General features: G+C 41.1%; 1 protein-coding gene across 1 annotated transcript; it reads left to right on the forward strand.

Annotated features, from left to right (window-relative positions):
• Nucleotides 1-28: 28 nt before the first annotated feature.
• irx5a (iroquois homeobox 5a) lies at nucleotides 29-3,645 on the forward strand. The gene is made up of 3 exons (XM_082534851.1): nucleotides 29-672; nucleotides 1,580-1,985; nucleotides 2,635-3,645. The coding sequence occupies exons 1-3, from the start codon at nucleotides 430-432 to the stop codon at nucleotides 3,339-3,341; spliced, it is 1,356 nt and encodes a 451-aa protein (XP_082390977.1). The 5' UTR covers nucleotides 29-429; the 3' UTR covers nucleotides 3,342-3,645.
• Nucleotides 3,646-19,735: the final 16,090 nt, after the last annotated feature.

The raw sequence follows: 19,735 nt of genomic DNA on the forward strand, positions 1-19,735 counted from the left end.
CCCGAGAGGAGGAGCGTAGAGTGCAGCGTAGTAGGCGTCAGGATCCTCAATTTCCAACTTAGCATCTTGGCAGGACATTTTCCCAAGCAAAGCCCCCGTCCGACTGGCAAAGAAAAAAATAATAATAAAAACTTCTGCATGGGCATGAGAGCGAGGATTCAACTCCGATAAGGGAGCAGCAGAAAACAAAACAAGACCAAACCTCCGGCGGACAGTGGCTGACTGGCTGACTGGCAGCGACCAAAAAATCCACCCAATATCCAAGCTTATTTTCATCTAAAAAATTACTTTTTGCCTTGACAATTGCCATTTAGAAGGGGGGAGACAGCGGGCTGCAGATACAGCTCTATGCGCTCCGACATCAGCGCATGAGAAAATAAAGGGGGGAAAGTGCACAAGTTAAGTGGCTTATACTCTCCAGACTCCAGCATGGCATATCCTCAGGGCTACTTGTACCAGCCGTCCGCTTCATTAGCCCTGTATTCGTGCCCCGCGTACAGCACCAGTGTTATATCGGGACCCAGAACCGAGGAACTTGGGAGATCCTCTTCGGGATCTGCGTTTGCGCCATATGCCGGATCTACCGCGTTCACCAGCGCCTCGCCAGGCTACAACTCCCACTTGCCATATAATGCAGACGCGGCGGCAGCTGCCACGTTCACCTCATATGTGGTGAGTACACTAAAGGTGATTATTCAGTCTAATAGGTAGCAAAAGCGAGGGGAATTAACTCGTTATAGAACCCTTAGGTGTGTGTTGCGCAGTCGGAATCAAGCCATTGAGAAGAAATGTGCGTCACAGAAAAGTACGTGGATAGAAAAGTAGAGATTTTCATGTCCAGAAAAGATACTCCTGAGTAAATGTAACTAATCTAAAAAAGGTCGTGTACTGTTGTGGCTTTGAAATTAATAGTCGTTTTTAATAGATTAGACAATGTCTTGCCGAAGCTTCTAAGCTCCTGACCGAACGAAACGGACGGCAGCTTACATCGCTGCGTTTCTTTCTTGTAAGTCCATTAGTTGGTCCAAATATAAAACTTAAATAGTAAAACTAAAAAGGCTGAAAACAATTTTATTTAATTGTCTCCTATTCCCTGTGAGCGATCTCTTACCACGTAAGTAATTCATATTTGTTTTATAGGCCATTTGCTACTGCTTAAAGATTGATCGCTGTTTAACAGGCAAGGAAAAAGAATAATGTTTTTATGTTATTCTATTTGGAAAATGTTCTATTTCAGTAGCAACAGCAATAATCACATCGCGTTAACGTGAAGAAAACAAAAATTAAAATAGAATAAAAATAAGTAAATAAATAACACCGAAGCACGAATCCCATTTCAAATATCCAATTAAGTTCAAAACCATTCCATAAACATTGACTCCATACTCGAACCGCTGGATTAAAGCCAGTGCACCCTTGCACGATTACGAGTATGTGCTTGCGTGACCATTCGTACGCGTGTTTATGAGTGGAGTCGTGCACGTGTGTTTACGTTTGTGTGCCGCAAGTCCTTCTAAGTATTTTGCAGCAGTTTAAAGAATAACAGAACTTTTGCACACTTTCTCGTTTTTTATTACAGAGTTCTCCCTATGACCACACTACGGGCATGGCGGGCTCAATAGGATACCATCCTTACGCAGCACCCTTGGGCACCTACCCTTACGGTGATCCAGCATACCGTAAAAATGCAACCCGGGACGCCACCGCCACCCTGAAGGCCTGGCTCAACGAGCACCGCAAAAATCCCTATCCTACCAAGGGCGAAAAGATAATGCTGGCTATCATCACCAAAATGACCCTCACCCAGGTGTCAACCTGGTTCGCCAACGCCAGGAGGAGGCTAAAGAAGGAGAACAAAATGACCTGGACTCCTCGGAACCGGAGCGAGGACGAGGAGGAGGACGAAAATATCGACCTGGAGAAAAACGACGACGACGAGCCAAACAAGCCCACAGATAAGGGAGACTCCACAGACACGGAAGCAGGTCGGTGGTGCAGAAAAAAAGGGGGCAAAAAAAAAATCATCAATTTTTCATCGCAGTCTTTCCACTCAGGGTGCAAAATTGATTGCTGGTTAATGGTTGTATATTATTTATAATGGGACAATTGCTTTAAATAATAATCACCTTGAACTCCCCTCGTTTGACTTCTCAGTGGCTGAAATTGCTGGTGACGCAAAGTATTTAGCAGTCAATTTATCTTTAACTGCATAATAAGGCTGCAGCCGGTGAATTGAGCTGGTATTCGGCTACAGTTGTACAAACGCTTCTTATCATCGCAAAAGCTATTTTGATACTTGAAATACATTTAATCGGTGTAGTGAATGCTCAGACTTTAATAAACTCATAAGTCATAATTATGGGGGGGAGTTCATTTTCCTTTTTAGGCTTTTACATGTTTATGAGAACATTTTATAGCACAATTATAATTTGCAAGAGAAACGTGCAAAGGTACCCAAATATTTTTTTGCACACCCACTTTCAGTTTGCATCTGTGTTTAATTGCTTGATAATCATCTGAAACACATGCTAGAGTTTTACGAACATTTTAATGCTTATTTGGAAGTAACTGTGGTCTCCTTGTGTGTGTGTGTGTGTGTGTGTGTGCGTGTGTGTGTATGTGTGTGTGCTTTAGATCACAAACTTCTTAACCCAGGGGACATAGGCTGTGACAGATTTAAAGAAGAAAACCATAGCAAAGACACGGATCACCTTCTGAGTGACACGGAGTTAAAAGACCAGGAGGAGCGGACTACAGAGTTGTTGCCGGATTCTGCGAAACCAACCACGTCGTCTCCTTCAGCTATGCCCCGGGGGAACCAGCTTGCGCAACAAGACAAGCCGTCAGATTTGAGCCATGCATCGAGTACGGTCACCAGCAACGTGACCTCTGTTATCCACTCGCCCCCCTCTGCTCCTAAACCCAAACTCTGGTCCCTTGCGGAAATCGCCACGTCCTCAGACAGGTGTAAGGGCAGCGGCGAGGTGTCACAGTCTTGCCCTGGTTTGGGTCAGAGCACTGTAATAGGCACTAGCGCTTCTCCATCACGATCATCCCCTCAGTGCCCGCTCCCCAACAGCACAGTCCTATCCAGGCCTCTGTACTACACCTCCGCTTTCTACCCTGGCTACACGAACTATGGTGGCAGTTTTGGACACCTTCACAGTAACCACGGCTCGGTAACCACGGGCTCCACGGCACATTTCAATGGATTAAACCAGACTGTGTTAAATAGAGCTGAGGCTTTGGTAAGGGAGAGCCAGAAAGTCAGAGGCCAAACGCAGGTAGATCTTTGTAAAGAATCCCCTTATGAACTAAAGAAAGGTATGTCGAACATTTAATACCTGAATATTTTCCACTCACTACGGACATTTATTTATTTTGGTTGCATTAAAAAAAAAGATAAGAAAAAAGAGCAACGGTGAAGCAAATTCTGAGAACAGTTATTTTCTGAGTAAATGCTTATCCTCGTTTTTTTTTTTTAAGTTTTGAATGGTTAATCTTAAAATGTAACAAGAATGGTCTTAATCGCTGCAGCCGCCTGAGTCTATTTGTATTAAAGACTAACATGTATATTTAATGTAGCATTTTTGTATTTAAAATGGACAACACACTATCTTTGAAGTAAATTATGGATAAAAAATATATATATATTTGTGCAGCGATTATTGGGGGGGGGGGGGGGGGGTGCAGTTGGTAATCCCTGATACGTGTCTAAAATGCTTAACTGTCAGTTAATCTATGCGAAGATATAATTCAATTTATCACCGTGACAGATGTTTCAACGGTAATTATTAAAAAAAAAAAACATGGCAATGAGAACTCTGGCGAACTTGAAACAAAAAAGGGGCCTGCAAAAAAAGAAGAAAAAAAAGAAAAAGGAAAAAAAAACGATGTTGGAATATCTGACATAAAGAGCCGTTTTATTTTGGCACATTTTCATAGAGTTTCAACGAATGAAAAAAAGAACGATTCGAGCAAAACACTTACAGTTTAATCTGAGACTTGTGTCTTTTTTTCTTTTCTTGGAAATGCTCACAAGGCCTCATTTTTTTCCCCTTTTTTTGAGCAGACTTCTAAATGTGGACATTGATATATAATAACAATACCAAGGACCACTCATTTAACCCAATTACCTCCCGTGTTTTATGCAGAGCAATCAGGTGGTGAACTCCGTAATGAGCTCGATTTTATGCCAAATTTAGACCTCATTGCTATTTTCCAAAGGCGTGGCAAAGCTGTTAAAAGGGACGCGGCGATGCATTTAGAACATACTGCCCTATTATATATCATTAATGGAGAGCCTCTTTAATAGCGCGTTAGATGTGAAACATTAGTTTGAAGTAAAGCGAGAATGCTGTCATGCACACAGCAGATGCAGAAGGATATTATGATAGCGTGTAGCCTGTAGCAAGGCACTGCTCGCTAACTCTTCCAACTTCTGCAGGTAGGTGTCACACTTGCTCCTAATTTCAGGGGGGACTCGGCTAATCCGTCACAGAGACCCATCCCCGATCAAATGGCCTGACGGAAGAAAAAAAAGGAAAAGAAAAAAGAAAGGGGAAAAAAAGAAGTGAAGCCAATGGCCACATACAATTGTCACAGTTATTATAAGGATTATAGCTAATTTGAAGGAAATTTGGCAAGCGGCTATACAAAAAATAACAATGACAACAACAACAACAACAACAATAATAATACATGCATACATACCTAAACGACATTAAGAACACAAATGAAAAAAAAAATTACTTTTATAAAATGCAATACAATTTTTTCAAACATTTTTTTAATTTTTTGAAATCAAAGATGGAACTGTGTAGAAGAAAAAAATAACTTAATAAGAAGGAAAAAGTTATTTTTTTGTGATGATGATTATATCATTATTATTATTACTAATATTATTATTATTGTCATGTATTGGAACGGTTCTATACCAAACATAAGAAGGCCCTATTTCATATATGTATAATATATGTATAATTACCTTTATTATCATTATTATTGGGGATACTGTTGACCTCTAATAGGGTGGGACAGGCTGCTCTTGTTTATGGCTGCCATTAATCGCTATAGTTTACTTTCCCCTTCTTCAGTTTGAAATCTCCCCTGAGGTTTATATAATTCCCTTAGCCTTAATGTCCTCTATTCGGGCCTTCTATTTTTAATCTGACAGAGTGTGTGTGAACAGTGATTGCGACACATCAGCCGGATAAATAGCATAATTAGGTTTTTTTTTTTCTCTATCTCTTTGCTGACCCCAGGAGGACTGGACTGTCCCATGCAATGTCCCCTAAGAGAGTAGTAGAGTTTTATTAGAAATTGCGCCGTTTTCTCAGATTTGACTGAATCTGACTGAAATGTTTCAGGGGGAAAATATAAACAGTATTTCTGCGGCATAAAAAATATCTGTGCAGATAGGTAAATACTTTAAGATTATGCAAGATGCAAGTTTGTAAATATATATATATATATATATATATATATATATATATATATATATATATATGCGTGTTTTTGGGTGTAACCAACGTCTGTGATGACGCTATACACGTATATATATGCAATCAATTATGACTGGTGAAGGAAGAGCACAGAATTTACAGCCATTCATCAGAGGCATGGCAGCCTAGAAGGATAGGCTCTGCAACTTTGCCTGGCTTACCCCTCTACTTGAATGGCGTGTCGGTTCATTGTTGGAATTGCTACAATGTGAGAATACTAAGCAGGGGTGAAACCATTCCCACGTGTGAAAATGGGGAAAATAATCCGACAGGAGAAGAAACACGGGAGAAAGAGCTGGATAAGGTCTTTGCAGTCACACCGACTTTGTTGTTGTTGAGCGTTTAAAAGCAGCTTTGAGGGGAGAAAAAAAAAACTTTGGTCTTCGCATACCGTCATCATATCAATTAAAGTATTTTTTCCCGCCCAAACCGAAAATAAAGGCCCGCGGCTTTACATCTATTTTAAGGGTAGCAACTGACCCCTAATTAAAATGTACTGAACGAACTCTTAAATTTTCCTGTTTAGACGAGAAGAAGTGAATTCATTATTTACCCAAGCGTCTAAAATCGAATTATTGCGTAATTAGAATTTTGTATTACCGACAGTAAATATATATATGTATATATAGACTGGGGGAAACTGACATTTTATATCCTTTGTCATAAAAAAAAAACGTAACCCTGAAATGTGCCGCTCATTATGTTTTATTTATGCATATTATGTGTGTGCTTGAGTGTCATAAGGGAGACTTTCACTGGTGACTGAAAATAGTGCTATTATAAGTCTAATGAATAACAAGAGTAAACGGTGGTTTCTTGTTTGTTTTCGACACTTTTGGGAATGGCGGGGTGCAATGAAGTGAGAGTCTGGCATCTATGGCCTTGTATCATGCTTTTCATTGCTGTACTTATCTGGGAAGCCAAGAGCGCACGTTTATCATAGGGACATCCACGTAATTTAGCAGTTTACCAAATATCCAGTTTTTGTCGAATATTTAGGGAGGTTAAAAAACGAAATAAAAGAAAAGTTTTAAAAGAAAAAAAATCTGTAGGGAAATTTTACAGCACAGACTAACGTAAAGTATTTTTAAAACTTTAATTTCATTTAATTTCGTGTATATCGAATGCTGTTTCTGGGATAATCTGGTGTAGATCAGTTTACCCTTCTTTAATTTGACACTATTTGGAACGGACCTGCTGGAAACTGCTGCTCGGTTTGGCAAGAGATTTGCTGCAGAGGCAAAGACACTGAGGCCCAAACAGATTACACACTTGCCACTGGACCGTTCTGCGAAGGCCTATCACATGCTACTGTATGTCAGACTACAAGGTGAAATCAAAACCTGTTGATACACACATTCCCAATATCGCTGAAGGATTACTCAACTGAGCAAACGGTACATCTTATAAACAGCATACTGATACAACACATAAAAGCTGGGGTCAAATTTAGCTCAAATGTGTAAATAGACACCCGCTTTACTTGACCTGCACAGATTAGTGGCAGTGGGTATGATTAGCAACACAAATTTTGCCAGATACAAATGTCTAAAAGAATGCTGAAATAAAAGGATGTTTTTATTTTATTTTATTTTTTATTTACTTTTTTTGTTTTGGTTTGGGGTTTTTTTAAGAAAACGCGGTCTTATCTGTGACTCGCAGACGGCTGCAAAACACTTATTTCACCGGATTCTCACGTTTCCTCTTCAAACTCCCTTTACCCTATAATAGCTCACAGTGGCAACCTCATTTTGCTGCTATAATACTTAAAAGAAAGAAAATACGTTTTTATTTATTTATTTTATGTTGTAATGCTTACATAACATGTCACAACATAATGGGCATTCGGTTTTTCTTTTTTCCTTAGGTGTAAAAAACGTTTTCTTGGGATGTTCAAAAAAAGCTCACGGCTATTTAATCCTCATGATTTCCTCTATGAGAAGGCTAATTAGGGACATAATATTTCAGCTTTAGCCTCTTGCAGAATCTGTGCGGACTTGAGTCCGAAGTCGACGAGGTTCACATGGGCCGTGTGTGGGACTAACTGCTTGTGAAACGACTTCATTTTTTCGTGAGCGCATATTTGCTCACCTTTGAAAGCCTCAAATTCGCGTCACTCTCGAGCCTCTTACACTTCCAACGTTCATGTTAAGTGAAGTTATAAAACGCTTTTGAACACATGGCAAGGCGGCCCCGATAAGGTGGCAGAGAGTGATTTACCACTATTTTTGTGCACTTCACGGACTGTTTTTCTATTTCTCTATAGAACTCCTCTGGGAGAGATTACACGTGTAATTTTCAGCTGTGAGATGTTTAAAGTGACCCACCCCCACCGCTACACACACACACACACACACACACACACACACACACACACACACACACACACACACATATTAACAAAACATATCTATAAAAAAATTAAGGAAGAGTGATGACCTATGAAGTTTTTGGAGGCCAGCAGTCCAGGTAAGGAGAACTAAAGGATTCAGTTCCAGTAGAAAATATAAAAAATGTGTTTAGAGATGGGTGCATTATTATGTGTCGATTACCCCCCCCCCCCCCCCCCCCCCCCCCCCCCCCAAAAAAAAATAATTTTTAAAGGTTCCCATTCAAATTAAGTGCTGGGTAATGTTTCAGTTATGTAGAGTTGTCTAATTTTAATTTATATTAATGACCACCCAAATACATGCATACAGTGAAATACCCTTCTCTGAAAGCACCTTAACTCCTTAACAGGTCCTGGCCATTGACCACTCTGCTCTGACAGCAGTGTGGTGTGAGCTTTTGACCTTCTGACTGCAAAGGGCCTGTGTTCAGTGCCCATGTAAGGGCTCACTGGTGCTCACACTAGGGGGGTCTGCCCTGCCCTAGAGGAGGTGATGGTGACACACACACACACACACACACACACACACACACACACACACACACACACACACACGGACACAGAGACTTAGATCGTACTTCACGCCAAACTCCCTCAGGTATGCACAGCCACAGAGCAGTAAGTGTGTGCATCCAATCTGGAGGTGGAGACACCGGCAGGTTCTTCCTCCTGTGACTCAGTACAGGTCCTGTCTGTACCTTCACATGGCTCCTCCCTCATTCTGGTCAAAAAGGTGAGCTAACACCAGTGCTTGTGTTCTGTGTCAAACCTTGCTATTTTACAAAGTGTACCATCTCACTGAGAAGTTTTTATCAATCAAATATTAAAGATATTCTTAAATAAAAGTAATGGAAGGGACTATTAATGGAAGCCAAAGGGGAGTCTATCTACTTATGATAAGGCCTTCTTTTTCCACAATATTCATGTTTTTGAAGGAGATTGATGAACTGTTTTCTTTCAGTGACTTCACAGGGTCCACAAGGGAGGAGGGGCACCAAGCTGCCTGACTGTTTATTTACATTTGCCCTTTTAAATGATCCCTTTCTTCGCAACATCTGCTCCACATTACCACACAGATATCTGTCCTAATGACCGCTATAATGCCTGCGAACACACACTTAGTCAAACATAAGCACACACACACATAGACTGCCTGTAACATTACCATTATCCACTGTTCATATGGGACACTTTACCCTCTCCAAACCACCTTGCACAACAAATGGACCTTTTCTCACTGCTCTTTCTGTTTGTGGTGAGCTTCCCACTTTTCCTCCCAATTTGGTGTAGTCTGATGGATGTAAATGGGCACTTACTTAATTGGATCAGTTCCCAAGATGGAGATAAACGGGGCACAGACTCCAACACCCCAACCCCCTCCACCCCCCACCCAAGTTATTTTGAGCTGTGCTCAATTCAGCGGTGTGTGGAGAGAACGTTAATGAGAAGGGGCAAGGAGATGCCGTTGCTGCTCGACTCATCCAAAACTCCCTGCTCCAGACTGGCCCTCACTCCCACACGATGAGAGGAAGCAAGCGGCACGGACCCCATGTGTGACAGTGTCTCAGTGCCAATTTAGCAAAAGCGCCTGCTAGTGCTGCAACTCACAAACTGTCCAATCAGGAACAACTACAATGGCTGACCTGAATTTGGTACACACAAGTAGCAGCTGGATTTTTTAATTTAAAAGACAAATTAGATGGCAACCAAATCTAAACCTAAACATGAAGAAAAATAAATGAGTTTAGTTCTTGTCCATGCTTCATGACACTTGAATGTTCCAGACATTAAGTTGATAAAAGGGCTAAAAATGGCCTTTTTCTTCCCTATCACCCATCCAAAAAATAAATAAATAAATCAAGCAGTGGCTGCATGCCAGTGGGAGTGTGCTGGCTGCAGCACCCTGATTAACAGCATGGTTTACAGCCAACTTCAAGGTAATTTCATCAGAGAGGGGCTTTAACAGATAAAGACCACCCCTAACTACCCCCCTCTCTGCTAACTACTCCAACTGCATCCCTTCCCACTTGAGACGTCCCATCTAACACAGTAACTGAGAGTTGCTAATACCTGGAGCAGGCTAACATGGCCAGCCACAAACCAGGCTCAAATTATCTATTGACCTCATTTTCAATAAAGGAGCCGTTTCCAGTCTGATGAATGATTTGTTGGTCTTGCATGGAATGACCATCTGGATGAAAGGATATGCTCACTGTAGTAGGTATGTATCACCTGCCAGCTAGGATTCTCTCTACAAACGCTTGCAGTTGGCAGCTACGCATCTGCCTATGCATCTCACTAAATCTACTATGTATAAAACTAGACCTGTAAAAAAAAAAAAGAAAAGGAGAAAGAGCTAATTGAATTTTTCATCATATGGTCACTGTTGGCTCAGGTCTTTTTTATCTCAAGTCAAACATTAGGTTATATTGAGCCAATATGAGAAAATCCCCGGTTGCATCTGGAGACATGACAGCAGTTCATTCAGATATCAAAAGCTTTGTACCCGGGCCTCTTTGTTGCAGAATAAAGAAGAGGAATCCAAAACAAATCTGTGAAAGAGCTTTGGCTGTAGTAAAACCTCTTGTCCCACACTGCCTCCTTTTCTTGTTTAGGGAGCTCAGATTGGGTTCATAGTAGCTGCACTTAAAGTATAGAAAGATCTGATTTATTAGCTTGTCAGGGGAAGCATTGTTCAAGAAAGCAATCAAAAAGCACTTACCTAGCTCCTCTAAAATTACTGCTATTTTACTGGCTAATTTGTGTAACTCCCATGGAGAGACTGGCAAAGGGTTTGATGAGGCATATAATGATGATTAATGAATTTATTGCCCTGCTGCTCATCAAACAGTTGTATATACTCTCTCTCTCTCTCTCTCTCTCTCTCTCTCTCTCTCTCTCTCTCTCTCTGTCAGTGTATTGTGCCTTCTCCAGAGTGACAGAGAGAAGCTAGTTTTGTCCTCCTACCTGCTACCTCTTTTTGGCCGTTAACCTAACTGACCCGATGGGCATGAGAATGTAACGGATGGTCTGTGGGCAGAGTGGGGAGCACAATGGACAGTTTAATAAAAGGTTAAACTGGAAACACAAGTAAACCTGCTGCAAGGGACATGAGCTCTCAGCTTTCAGCCTCTGATCACTTTTGTGGGAAAAGCAGAGGGAAACTAGATCCCTGCGACTTCTTCTGCCCTCTACTACCACCGCCACCACAGTAACCCCATACAGACCTCAATGCACCAGCCTCAATAAGCACAAAAGCAAAAAGGAATACAAGAAGCTATGAAGTATTAGCAATGAGTCAACAACAGTCACCAAATACACAAAAGGAAGCACCTACTGTGTTACAAAAATGAAAGAGACGTGTTTGCATATACCATTATTGTGTTGAAACAAGGCCTGCTTTCACCGCAAATGATGATTAACGACTAGTAGGGCAGGGAGGGTGTGTGAGTGTGTATGGCAAAGGTACTGTGCTTGTGAAGCGGTCACTCTGGGGTCAAAAGCACGTCTACATATTTGCTAAATAAGACCAGCCCCTTCACCCAGCCTGCTCCCATAAATCTGGGGTCACACATCTCTCGACTCAACATTGTATGGGATGTTTACACTTGATTACACCACATGCCTTCCTATTCCCAGTTCTTTGGTCAACTGGGCTTGATTGAGTCTGGGCTTGTTCACCGTTACTTGCAACTATATAATACATTGCTTAAACACCACCACTACTACACATAAATACATCCCCACCCCCACCATCACCCCCTATGAGATCAGTTCCCTGGATAGACTGGATTCTGCATTCACTGATTCATTAGGTTGGTCCCTTAAATACATCAAAGAGCTTCCTCGCACAGACAATAAACCAATAAAACCAATTATAACCCATATCTTCTAGGCAATGCTGATCTCTTGGGTGTCAACGTTAGATAATGAAAGAGCGTGATGACATAAGTTTTCTGAGAAAACTCACTTTCTGTCTCTTTCTAGTGTGCTTGCTCTTCCACAGATGCTGGCTCTTCTAAGCACGCGGTGCAAAATAGCACATGCCACAGTTTCCCCCTGAAATAACATGCATGTAATTTGCCCATATATCATAACCCCAGAATTTGTAGTTAAAATTAGAAGAATATAAAGTCCTTGTAAGTATAGTGAGAAGCCAGTGCAAATATAGTGGTGCCTTGCCTATCATGTGTTTCACATTAAATGTTACCAGTTAAAGTTCTTTAAATATTCATGGACCTCCCTGGCTTTTTCTTCCTCTCTCTTTTTGATGGAGTGGATGGAGGGGTTCAAGCACAGGCTACTCGGGCTGTGATAACCCCTTTAGCTGGCATGGCGGAGATGAAATGCATTTGTCAAAAGGAGAAATTGAGATTCGCTCAGTGCTGCCTATTATTGCTTTCATTCCTTTTCCTCAAAACAAGAGAGGGCAACCCAATCAGGGGAATCGGCATATGCAGATCACAGCGATAAATTTTTCATGAGCATGTTTCATCTTAAAGCAGATGAAAACGACGGGGAAAGAGGTTATTAAACAAAAGATGGAATCAACAGAGTGAAAAATGGCGTTAAAAATGAAGTTTCTAAGTGGGTGTTTTGCTTCACAAGCCATTTCAGTTTTTTGACAACTATGCATATCATACAACTTATTGTGCTGTATACTTTATGCTGGATGGGAACACTTCAGATCTCCTGTTATGCAGCTTGGTTGTATTTTTAGAATGTAATCTTAGTCTCATCTTTGCAAGTTAAAAAAATAAAAGTTTCTTTTATTGGAAACACATTGAACCAACGGTCAGCAGGTTCACTTACATATATCAATGATAAGTCATAATTATACTGTTTGTTGCTTGTGGGAATCCTGGAATTTTAATGAATGATGCTTCAGCTTCCTTAAACGCATGAGCTCTGGTCTCTGGAATGATGGTTGTGTGTGGACCAGAGCTTTTTCACATAATATTTGCAAAAATTTAATGGTTGATTTTAGGGGATTTTTTTATTTTCTTTTTTGCTTGACAAAGCACAAACTCTTATTTGACCGTATGCAATAAATATTCAAGTTTGAAGCAAAGGGTTCTCAAAATCATCATGAAGCCAATTTTAACACAGCAAATATTTATTCAAACGTATCAAAATGATCTCATTAAGCAAAATTAATAATATGTTGAGAAAAGCATTCAAATTCAAGCTTCTCCGCTATAGATGTTAAAAAGAAATTACCTGAATTGAACAAAAATATGGTATCCTACGAGTCTGCGCACTAGCAGACGATGACTCTACCGTCCTTGACCTGTTGACTGACACACAAATGCACCGACTTCATTAGCAGGTCACCAGTCAGTGCCCGAACAGTCATTAGTAAATACATGAGTATTGACACACATATAAAAACCTTGCGCACATTATGTCATTGACTAGAGCAGTTTTGCCTACAAGGCTGTTACAAAATATGAGGCTGATAATAGGTTGTTCAACCAATTACAGGTGTCCCACCTGAAACAGTCAATATCAAGCGAAACTGTGATTCATTACCAAAGTGCATGAATAAAAATGGAAATTAAAAAAAAAAAAAGATATATTGACCGTCATAATATGCATACTTTTACACAGCCCTAGTTTGTGTGCATAATTGCTTTAATGTGGGCTATTAAGACTAAGTGGATGTGATTTTACCGTCTGCCCTACATTCAGTATCTCTGCCATGATCAATACTTATGATTTGTAAGTCACCAGCCATCAGTAACAATGTCTGCTACTGTGTAGTTAAGTGGCTGACCTTGTGAGGAAAAGATCCTTCCTTGTTCTTGAGATTATCAAACAGAGCACCTATGCTGTGGGTATCAAGGAGAAACTTTCATATATTTAAAAGATTTAACCTACCACACATGAGCGTATATGATCACAAAATATGGTTCTGTGCAGCCAAGTATGCTAGACATAAAACAGTGTGTCTTTTGGAATAATTAATATTCTGAGATCAAATACAAAAATTAAAGAATGCAGACAGGAAGCAGAATGTAACTGTGTGTGTGTGTTTGTGAATGGGTGATTGGGGGGGGGGGGGTGGGGGGGGGGTGTTGAGATTCTGACCGGCTTTCTGGCTTATACATTCTTTCTTAATAAGTGCTTGTTTGGAGTGCTTTTCCACGTATGAGATTGACACAAACACACATATACAAACACACGCTTCAGATTAGACGTTGAGCCTGAGTGACTTAAACAAGAAAAGATAGCTCTTTGTATGGTGACAGATGGATAAGCAGAGCTATCTCGGGCTGTAATCTTGGAATAGTTTGAGACACTTTGTGTTTTGGCAACAGACGAACACGATATGTGATCTTCCCCTGAATGAATGAGCAATAGTGTTTTAAGAGAGAGGGATCTGTTTTTGATTCGTGTTGTGTCATGTTTTTACCGTAGGCGATCAGAAACCAACATCTGGCATGATCACTCCCAAATCCAAAGGAAAAAAATGTCACTGTAAGATAATACACGACTCTAAAAATCAAAAACACCACAGGTAAAGAGCTGGATTTCTTGCATATATTTCAGGTCTGTCTATCTTCTCTTTTTTCAGACTAAAATATGTCTTTTCACATTTCTGAATGTATGTCAGATCATGTTTAGGCAAGTGTAAATACTAAGCAATAAGTACTAATCAGTCATAGGTTCTGAGGGAGTTACACCAACTAGGATGTACTTGCCTGCGATCAATAAAGAAAACATCAGTGAGGAAAAATCCCCAGTCTCATTAGTATTAGCAAATCTTAACACTGGTCAATCTGCTGCTAATGAAGATATATACTCAAATCTCCTGTGTGCAACTCCTCTTGTGTCTGTCCACATATCTGCATGTGTACTTTGCAACAACACGCATGCCTGTTATTTAAAATTAACACTTGCTGCTATGGATATTTAGCCATCAAACACATTATTTCTAAGTTGCGTTTAAGCTACAAAAAAGTATTTCTGTCTCCCTAATCTCTGTGTCAGGCATATATGTTATCCAGTCTGAGTTATTTGCGTATGAGCTTGTTCAGAATCTCATGTTTCCTCCCAAGCTGACACTGACCGCAGGCATTTTTTGACCAGCAGTTAGGGAAAACTTTTACTGAATTCTGTCTCCACACTCTGTATGGATGAATGAGGCGGAATCTAAAGAGAGAAGGACCAGAGGCACCTAACACAGCACAATGATCAAGTGCTGGTAGCATGAGTAGCCAGAGTACACAGAGCTATTAGTTGTGAGTGATACGGTTGAAGTTACTCCTGTGAACTTTGCAGTGACTCGACGCCTAGTACTGTTGGTGGGGGGGTTCTTGGGAGGAACCGCTTAAGTTGGGGGTGTGGGGGAGGGTGCATGGCCTAACCGTCGATATTCATCCCAGCAACCACACAACTCCCCTCCTTGTTTCCAGTTGGATTCCGCTTATAAGTGCTGCCATTCTTTCCTCCATTGAGTGCAAGCTACACGTGCTTGTGACCACACTCCCTTTCTCTCCTCTCTGTCTTTCTCCCTCTAACTCCCTCTCCACCGAACCCGGTTATTAACACAAACACTGGCTGACACTTGTTTGTGCTTTTAATTGTGTCTGGATGTTATGTCTCTTGTGAACACATACATTAGCATTTCTCTGGAACAGTATAATCACTCCTTCAACCACAACGCCATGCAGAGAAAGCACAGGAAATTACCACATGCAATCATGTTTGCTGCACAAGCACATTTGGCTTCGCTCAGCTCCTGTATAGTCTGCAGAGGCCTATAACTTTGTGTTGGATTGTGAGTAAGCGATCTTCGGGATGCCATTAAATTTCACCGTGCATTCCCGAACGTAGTGCCTTTAAATGAAATAACATGAGTTTTTGTGTAGTAATGCCAATGCTGTCAAACTTTTTGAAGGCGATGGAATTAAATGCAAAATATGGATAACAATAGAAAATTAAAGATCCATTCTGCCTTGATAATTAGTCAGAATTTATTAACGGTTGGCTTCTGGTAACAAGGACAACAATCTAAGGATGTTCAGGCAGTGTCCCTTTTTTCCCCACTGGCAGCCTCCTGTATGATCATCAAAGGCTTCAACGTATCAGTGAAATGATTCTGACTGTCAGACCACATTTAGAGTTTCCTTATTTTTCCCTCGCTGATATAACACGACCCACAAAAAGAAAACCTCCCACTCTTCAGGCCTCTCCACATACTGTGAAAAAAGCAGTGGTGTGCCAAGGATTACACTGTAAAATATGCATGTCCCAATGAAATATGTATATAGCTGGGTGTCATCAATGACATGGCTTCTACAAAGACTATACTGGGTACGCAGGAATGCATGTTTCTCTGATTCTGTTCCCTTGACTTTAATGGGTGTAGAAACAAGAAAAGGCTCATCTGGGGAAATAATTAAGCCTGACACCAATGTATTTGGTGTGCATCTGAACACGTTTTACAGAGCCACTAATTTACCTTTTTTGAATAACTTCTAGAATGGCTGTAAAAAAGCATGCAATAAATGGGCTCAGTGCACCAGCCAGCATTGTTTCTAAATTAAACGCCCCAAATATCTTTAGGAAATAAGACTGTTTTCCAGCGGATGAGGACCTAATCTCCTCAGTCATGGTGGTTTGAAGGGGAATGTTTTCGAGTTTTAACAGGGTTGGTTCCAGCATTCCCACCACCACAGCAGTCTAACTGCGAAGAGGGGCTTCTCTTCTCTTCTCTTCTCTGTGCCAACCAGAGGGAAGGAAAGTAAAATAGGTGAGCTGTGAATTACACCCGCGAATACACTAAGGCCCGCTATCAAAAAAGTGTAAACTGCTGCAGTTGATCAAAATACATTTATTAAGATGGCAAACATATTATTTGCCTATAGAATAGACAATCTTCTAAGAAGAGCATAAAGAAAAGGGTGTTTTTGTATTCATTACAAGAACAAAGCCTAAGGCTGTAGGGCCACTGGATAATCTCCTCATGACTCAGACTCCCACAATCAACACAAAAGCATTAGACCCACAACAGTTTGACAACAGTCAAGTACAAGAGGGTGCAACCAGATGGAAGCAACGTTAGTTAGTTGCCTCTAGCTGCTTGGCTTTGGGTCTCAGGTGTCTGCTTCTCTACAGGTATGTGTTACCATAATAGAGTAGTTAAGAGGGCCTCTTGTCAAGGGCCCTTCCCTCCTGTCTCGGCACACTGACTCCAGTGTGAACAGGGATGCCTGGACAATTTAGCATAGTCTTGTTAGAGTGAGTATTGCACAATGGAAACTGTCATGCGGCTTGTAATGTGTAATTGAACTTGGAGCCATTTTGCTTGAGAATAGTTAGACTCAGCTCGATTAGATTTCACTTGGAAAAGCCGACAGAGATCCTGCACACTGTTTGCTCAAAGGCTCAATTTTTTTGAGCAGGCCGTAAAGGCTGAGAAGCACTTCTTGGAGCGGCTTTTCCCAAATGGCTACATGTCCAGTGCAGTTGCGCCTTCCTCTTATGTCCTCAAAACCACAATCTACCCCCGCCCTCCAACCCCTACATTGCTTTCTCGCAATTCACCCCACCCTCGCTGGGACTGTTTTGTCCTCTGGAACTTTCATTATGTGAAAAGGATAAAAATACAGCGCACTGTGAATTTATGGTTTTGTCAGATTTGCCATTAAAAATATGAACTTTTTCAAACATTTGCTCAGAAACCAGAGTAAGAAAACAGGCCGACCATTGAGTTTATACAGAGTCACCGCAACAGCCTATAGTCGTCCTTATAGTTTCTTCGTATTAAGGCAGACACCTCAGGATCTCTACACACTCATACACCAACTGCATGAGTGCATATTCAAATAAACATTAAAACCCTACAATATTTAATAAAGTTAATAAAGATCCATGAGTGCATAAGCATTCACTAGCAGATGGAACCATGCACATATCTGTACTCCCACACACACACACACAGATACCACACACAAATACACAGTTACTGTAATCCATTACATCCTCTTGGATGTGTTATACTTGTTTATTGACTTTGCCAATTTTAAAGGACAGTCCGTATATCTTATCCCCTTACAGTATAAACCTTTCCTACCGATCCCAACCTCAGACACTGATGACACATCCCTTTAAACACCCCTTTCTGTTGCATGGACATATGACTCAATGTTAATGACAGTATTGAGTGTTTTATAGAGAGCCATAATTATAATCATCTAAACCTCCATTCTCGGGAGTTTATGTCCATCTCCACCTTTCTTACTCTTTCCCTCTCTCTTTCTCCATGACAGCTGCTTTTCCTGGGAAAGTGCCTCTTTTCTCAGACGATAATCTATTGCTGTCCTCCCATCGCTTACATGTAGCTACATGGTGAGTCAGTGCTGTAATTCCATCATTAGCTGGATAATGTGTGTGCAGTCTGTGTGTTAAAACTCTAAGTGCCAGCTTTGCTGTGACCCCAGGGCAGCCTGTGGGTTTGACTGATGCCAGTCTACCCAGCAAGCGTCATTTGAGCTCTGTAATGGGTTTTGCCCAGCTCAGTTGGCCTAGACTGGCTTTTGGTAGCAGGACCTTCATACGTGTGTCTGAACTAAACACCAAAAGTTTGAAAGTAACGATTTAATAACCATAAACTGACACTGGTACCAAAAGTAAATAGTCTTAGAGTACTTTAGCAAAGTGGACAGAATATATATTAGATTTGATCTTTCATTACATGGCTCTATGCACTGGATCCACGTGATAAAAGAGGACTCACCCTTCACCTTTTTTCTTTACTTGATGAACTTGTTGACCGTTCTTGGTGACTCGTCTCTGACACAGGATTCACACACGGTAACACCCAATCACCTCCAGCCACTTTCTCCACAGCTCGTGGTTGTAGAGGGAGCATTCACCACAGACCCTGCCAGAAACAGACACCTCTAAATCAAAAGTGGAATTACAGTAAAACACGGGTTGTATTACGCCAATACCTTAAGATACACTGAAAGACACACAGCCAAATTGATAAAACAGGTCTCAGCTCAGTCCCCACCTGTCTTTTTCCAATAACAAACCAACACAATTAAGTTCTAAACTCTGCCATAAATCTTCCAGGACGCATGTTTAAAGAGTCCCTTCAGGCAGACATACATTTGCTTTTGATTGCAGTATGAGGGAAAAAAAGACAGCAGTTTGTGTCTGGGTGTGAATTTTTATGAACAAGTCATAAGTGTTATATACAGTGCATGCGCATTTGTGCGCTGAAGTTACAAAGTAACACAAAAAGGTAAATGTAGAAACAGCCCATGTGGGAATGCTGTCACAGATTTTGAAATGCATACAAACATACACCCAAGTTCACATGGACTTAATTTACGCATGTGTGTGCGTGGGTCACATTCAAGCGCCGTATTCAATCACAGATGAGCTCTTACCAGCCCATGACAAATCTCCACCTGTGTGTGGGATCAGTGTAGTTGTACATGTGGGAGCTCGCCCTGATCCCACAGTGTCTGCACTATCACCTACCACCTGAGGCCCTGCCTGACTGACTGATGGGAGAATTTCATCTGACAAAAAGCATCAGTGATTGATCACCGAGGCTCACCTGAGTCCCTACGGGGGGCCCAGCGTGCCAAAAACTATAGGCCCCAAGAAGGTGCACCTTTCCTAGACTTGTCCACCTGGTTCCCTGGGGCAGATTCCCCTAGAATCTGTGTGGTCATCACCAAAGCTATGTGTATGCATACTTACGACTGCCAACTTCATCATACCAAACTAAAATGTATACAGCACACCTGGGGTTAAGGGAAATTAATTAGACACTAAATCATTTATAATTTGAGACAAGTGTCTTTTCTGTTGATCTTGA

The sequence above is a fragment of the Aulonocara stuartgranti genome, assembly GCF_965226115.1.
Source record: "Aulonocara stuartgranti genome assembly, chromosome: 1".
NCBI classification, from domain to species: domain Eukaryota; kingdom Metazoa; phylum Chordata; class Actinopteri; order Cichliformes; family Cichlidae; genus Aulonocara; species Aulonocara stuartgranti.

Excerpts from the sequence above, each read along its gene's own strand:
- irx5a (XM_082534851.1), top strand. The coding sequence starts at position 430 with ATGGCATATCCTCAGGGCTACTTGTACCAGCCGTCCGCTTCATTAGCC. Across the intron at positions 673-1,579 it reads CCACGTTCACCTCATATGTG|AGTTCTCCCTATGACCACAC; the intron begins GTGAGTACACTA and ends TTTTTATTACAG. Across the intron at positions 1,986-2,634 it reads CTCCACAGACACGGAAGCAG|ATCACAAACTTCTTAACCCA; the intron begins GTCGGTGGTGCA and ends TGTGTGCTTTAG.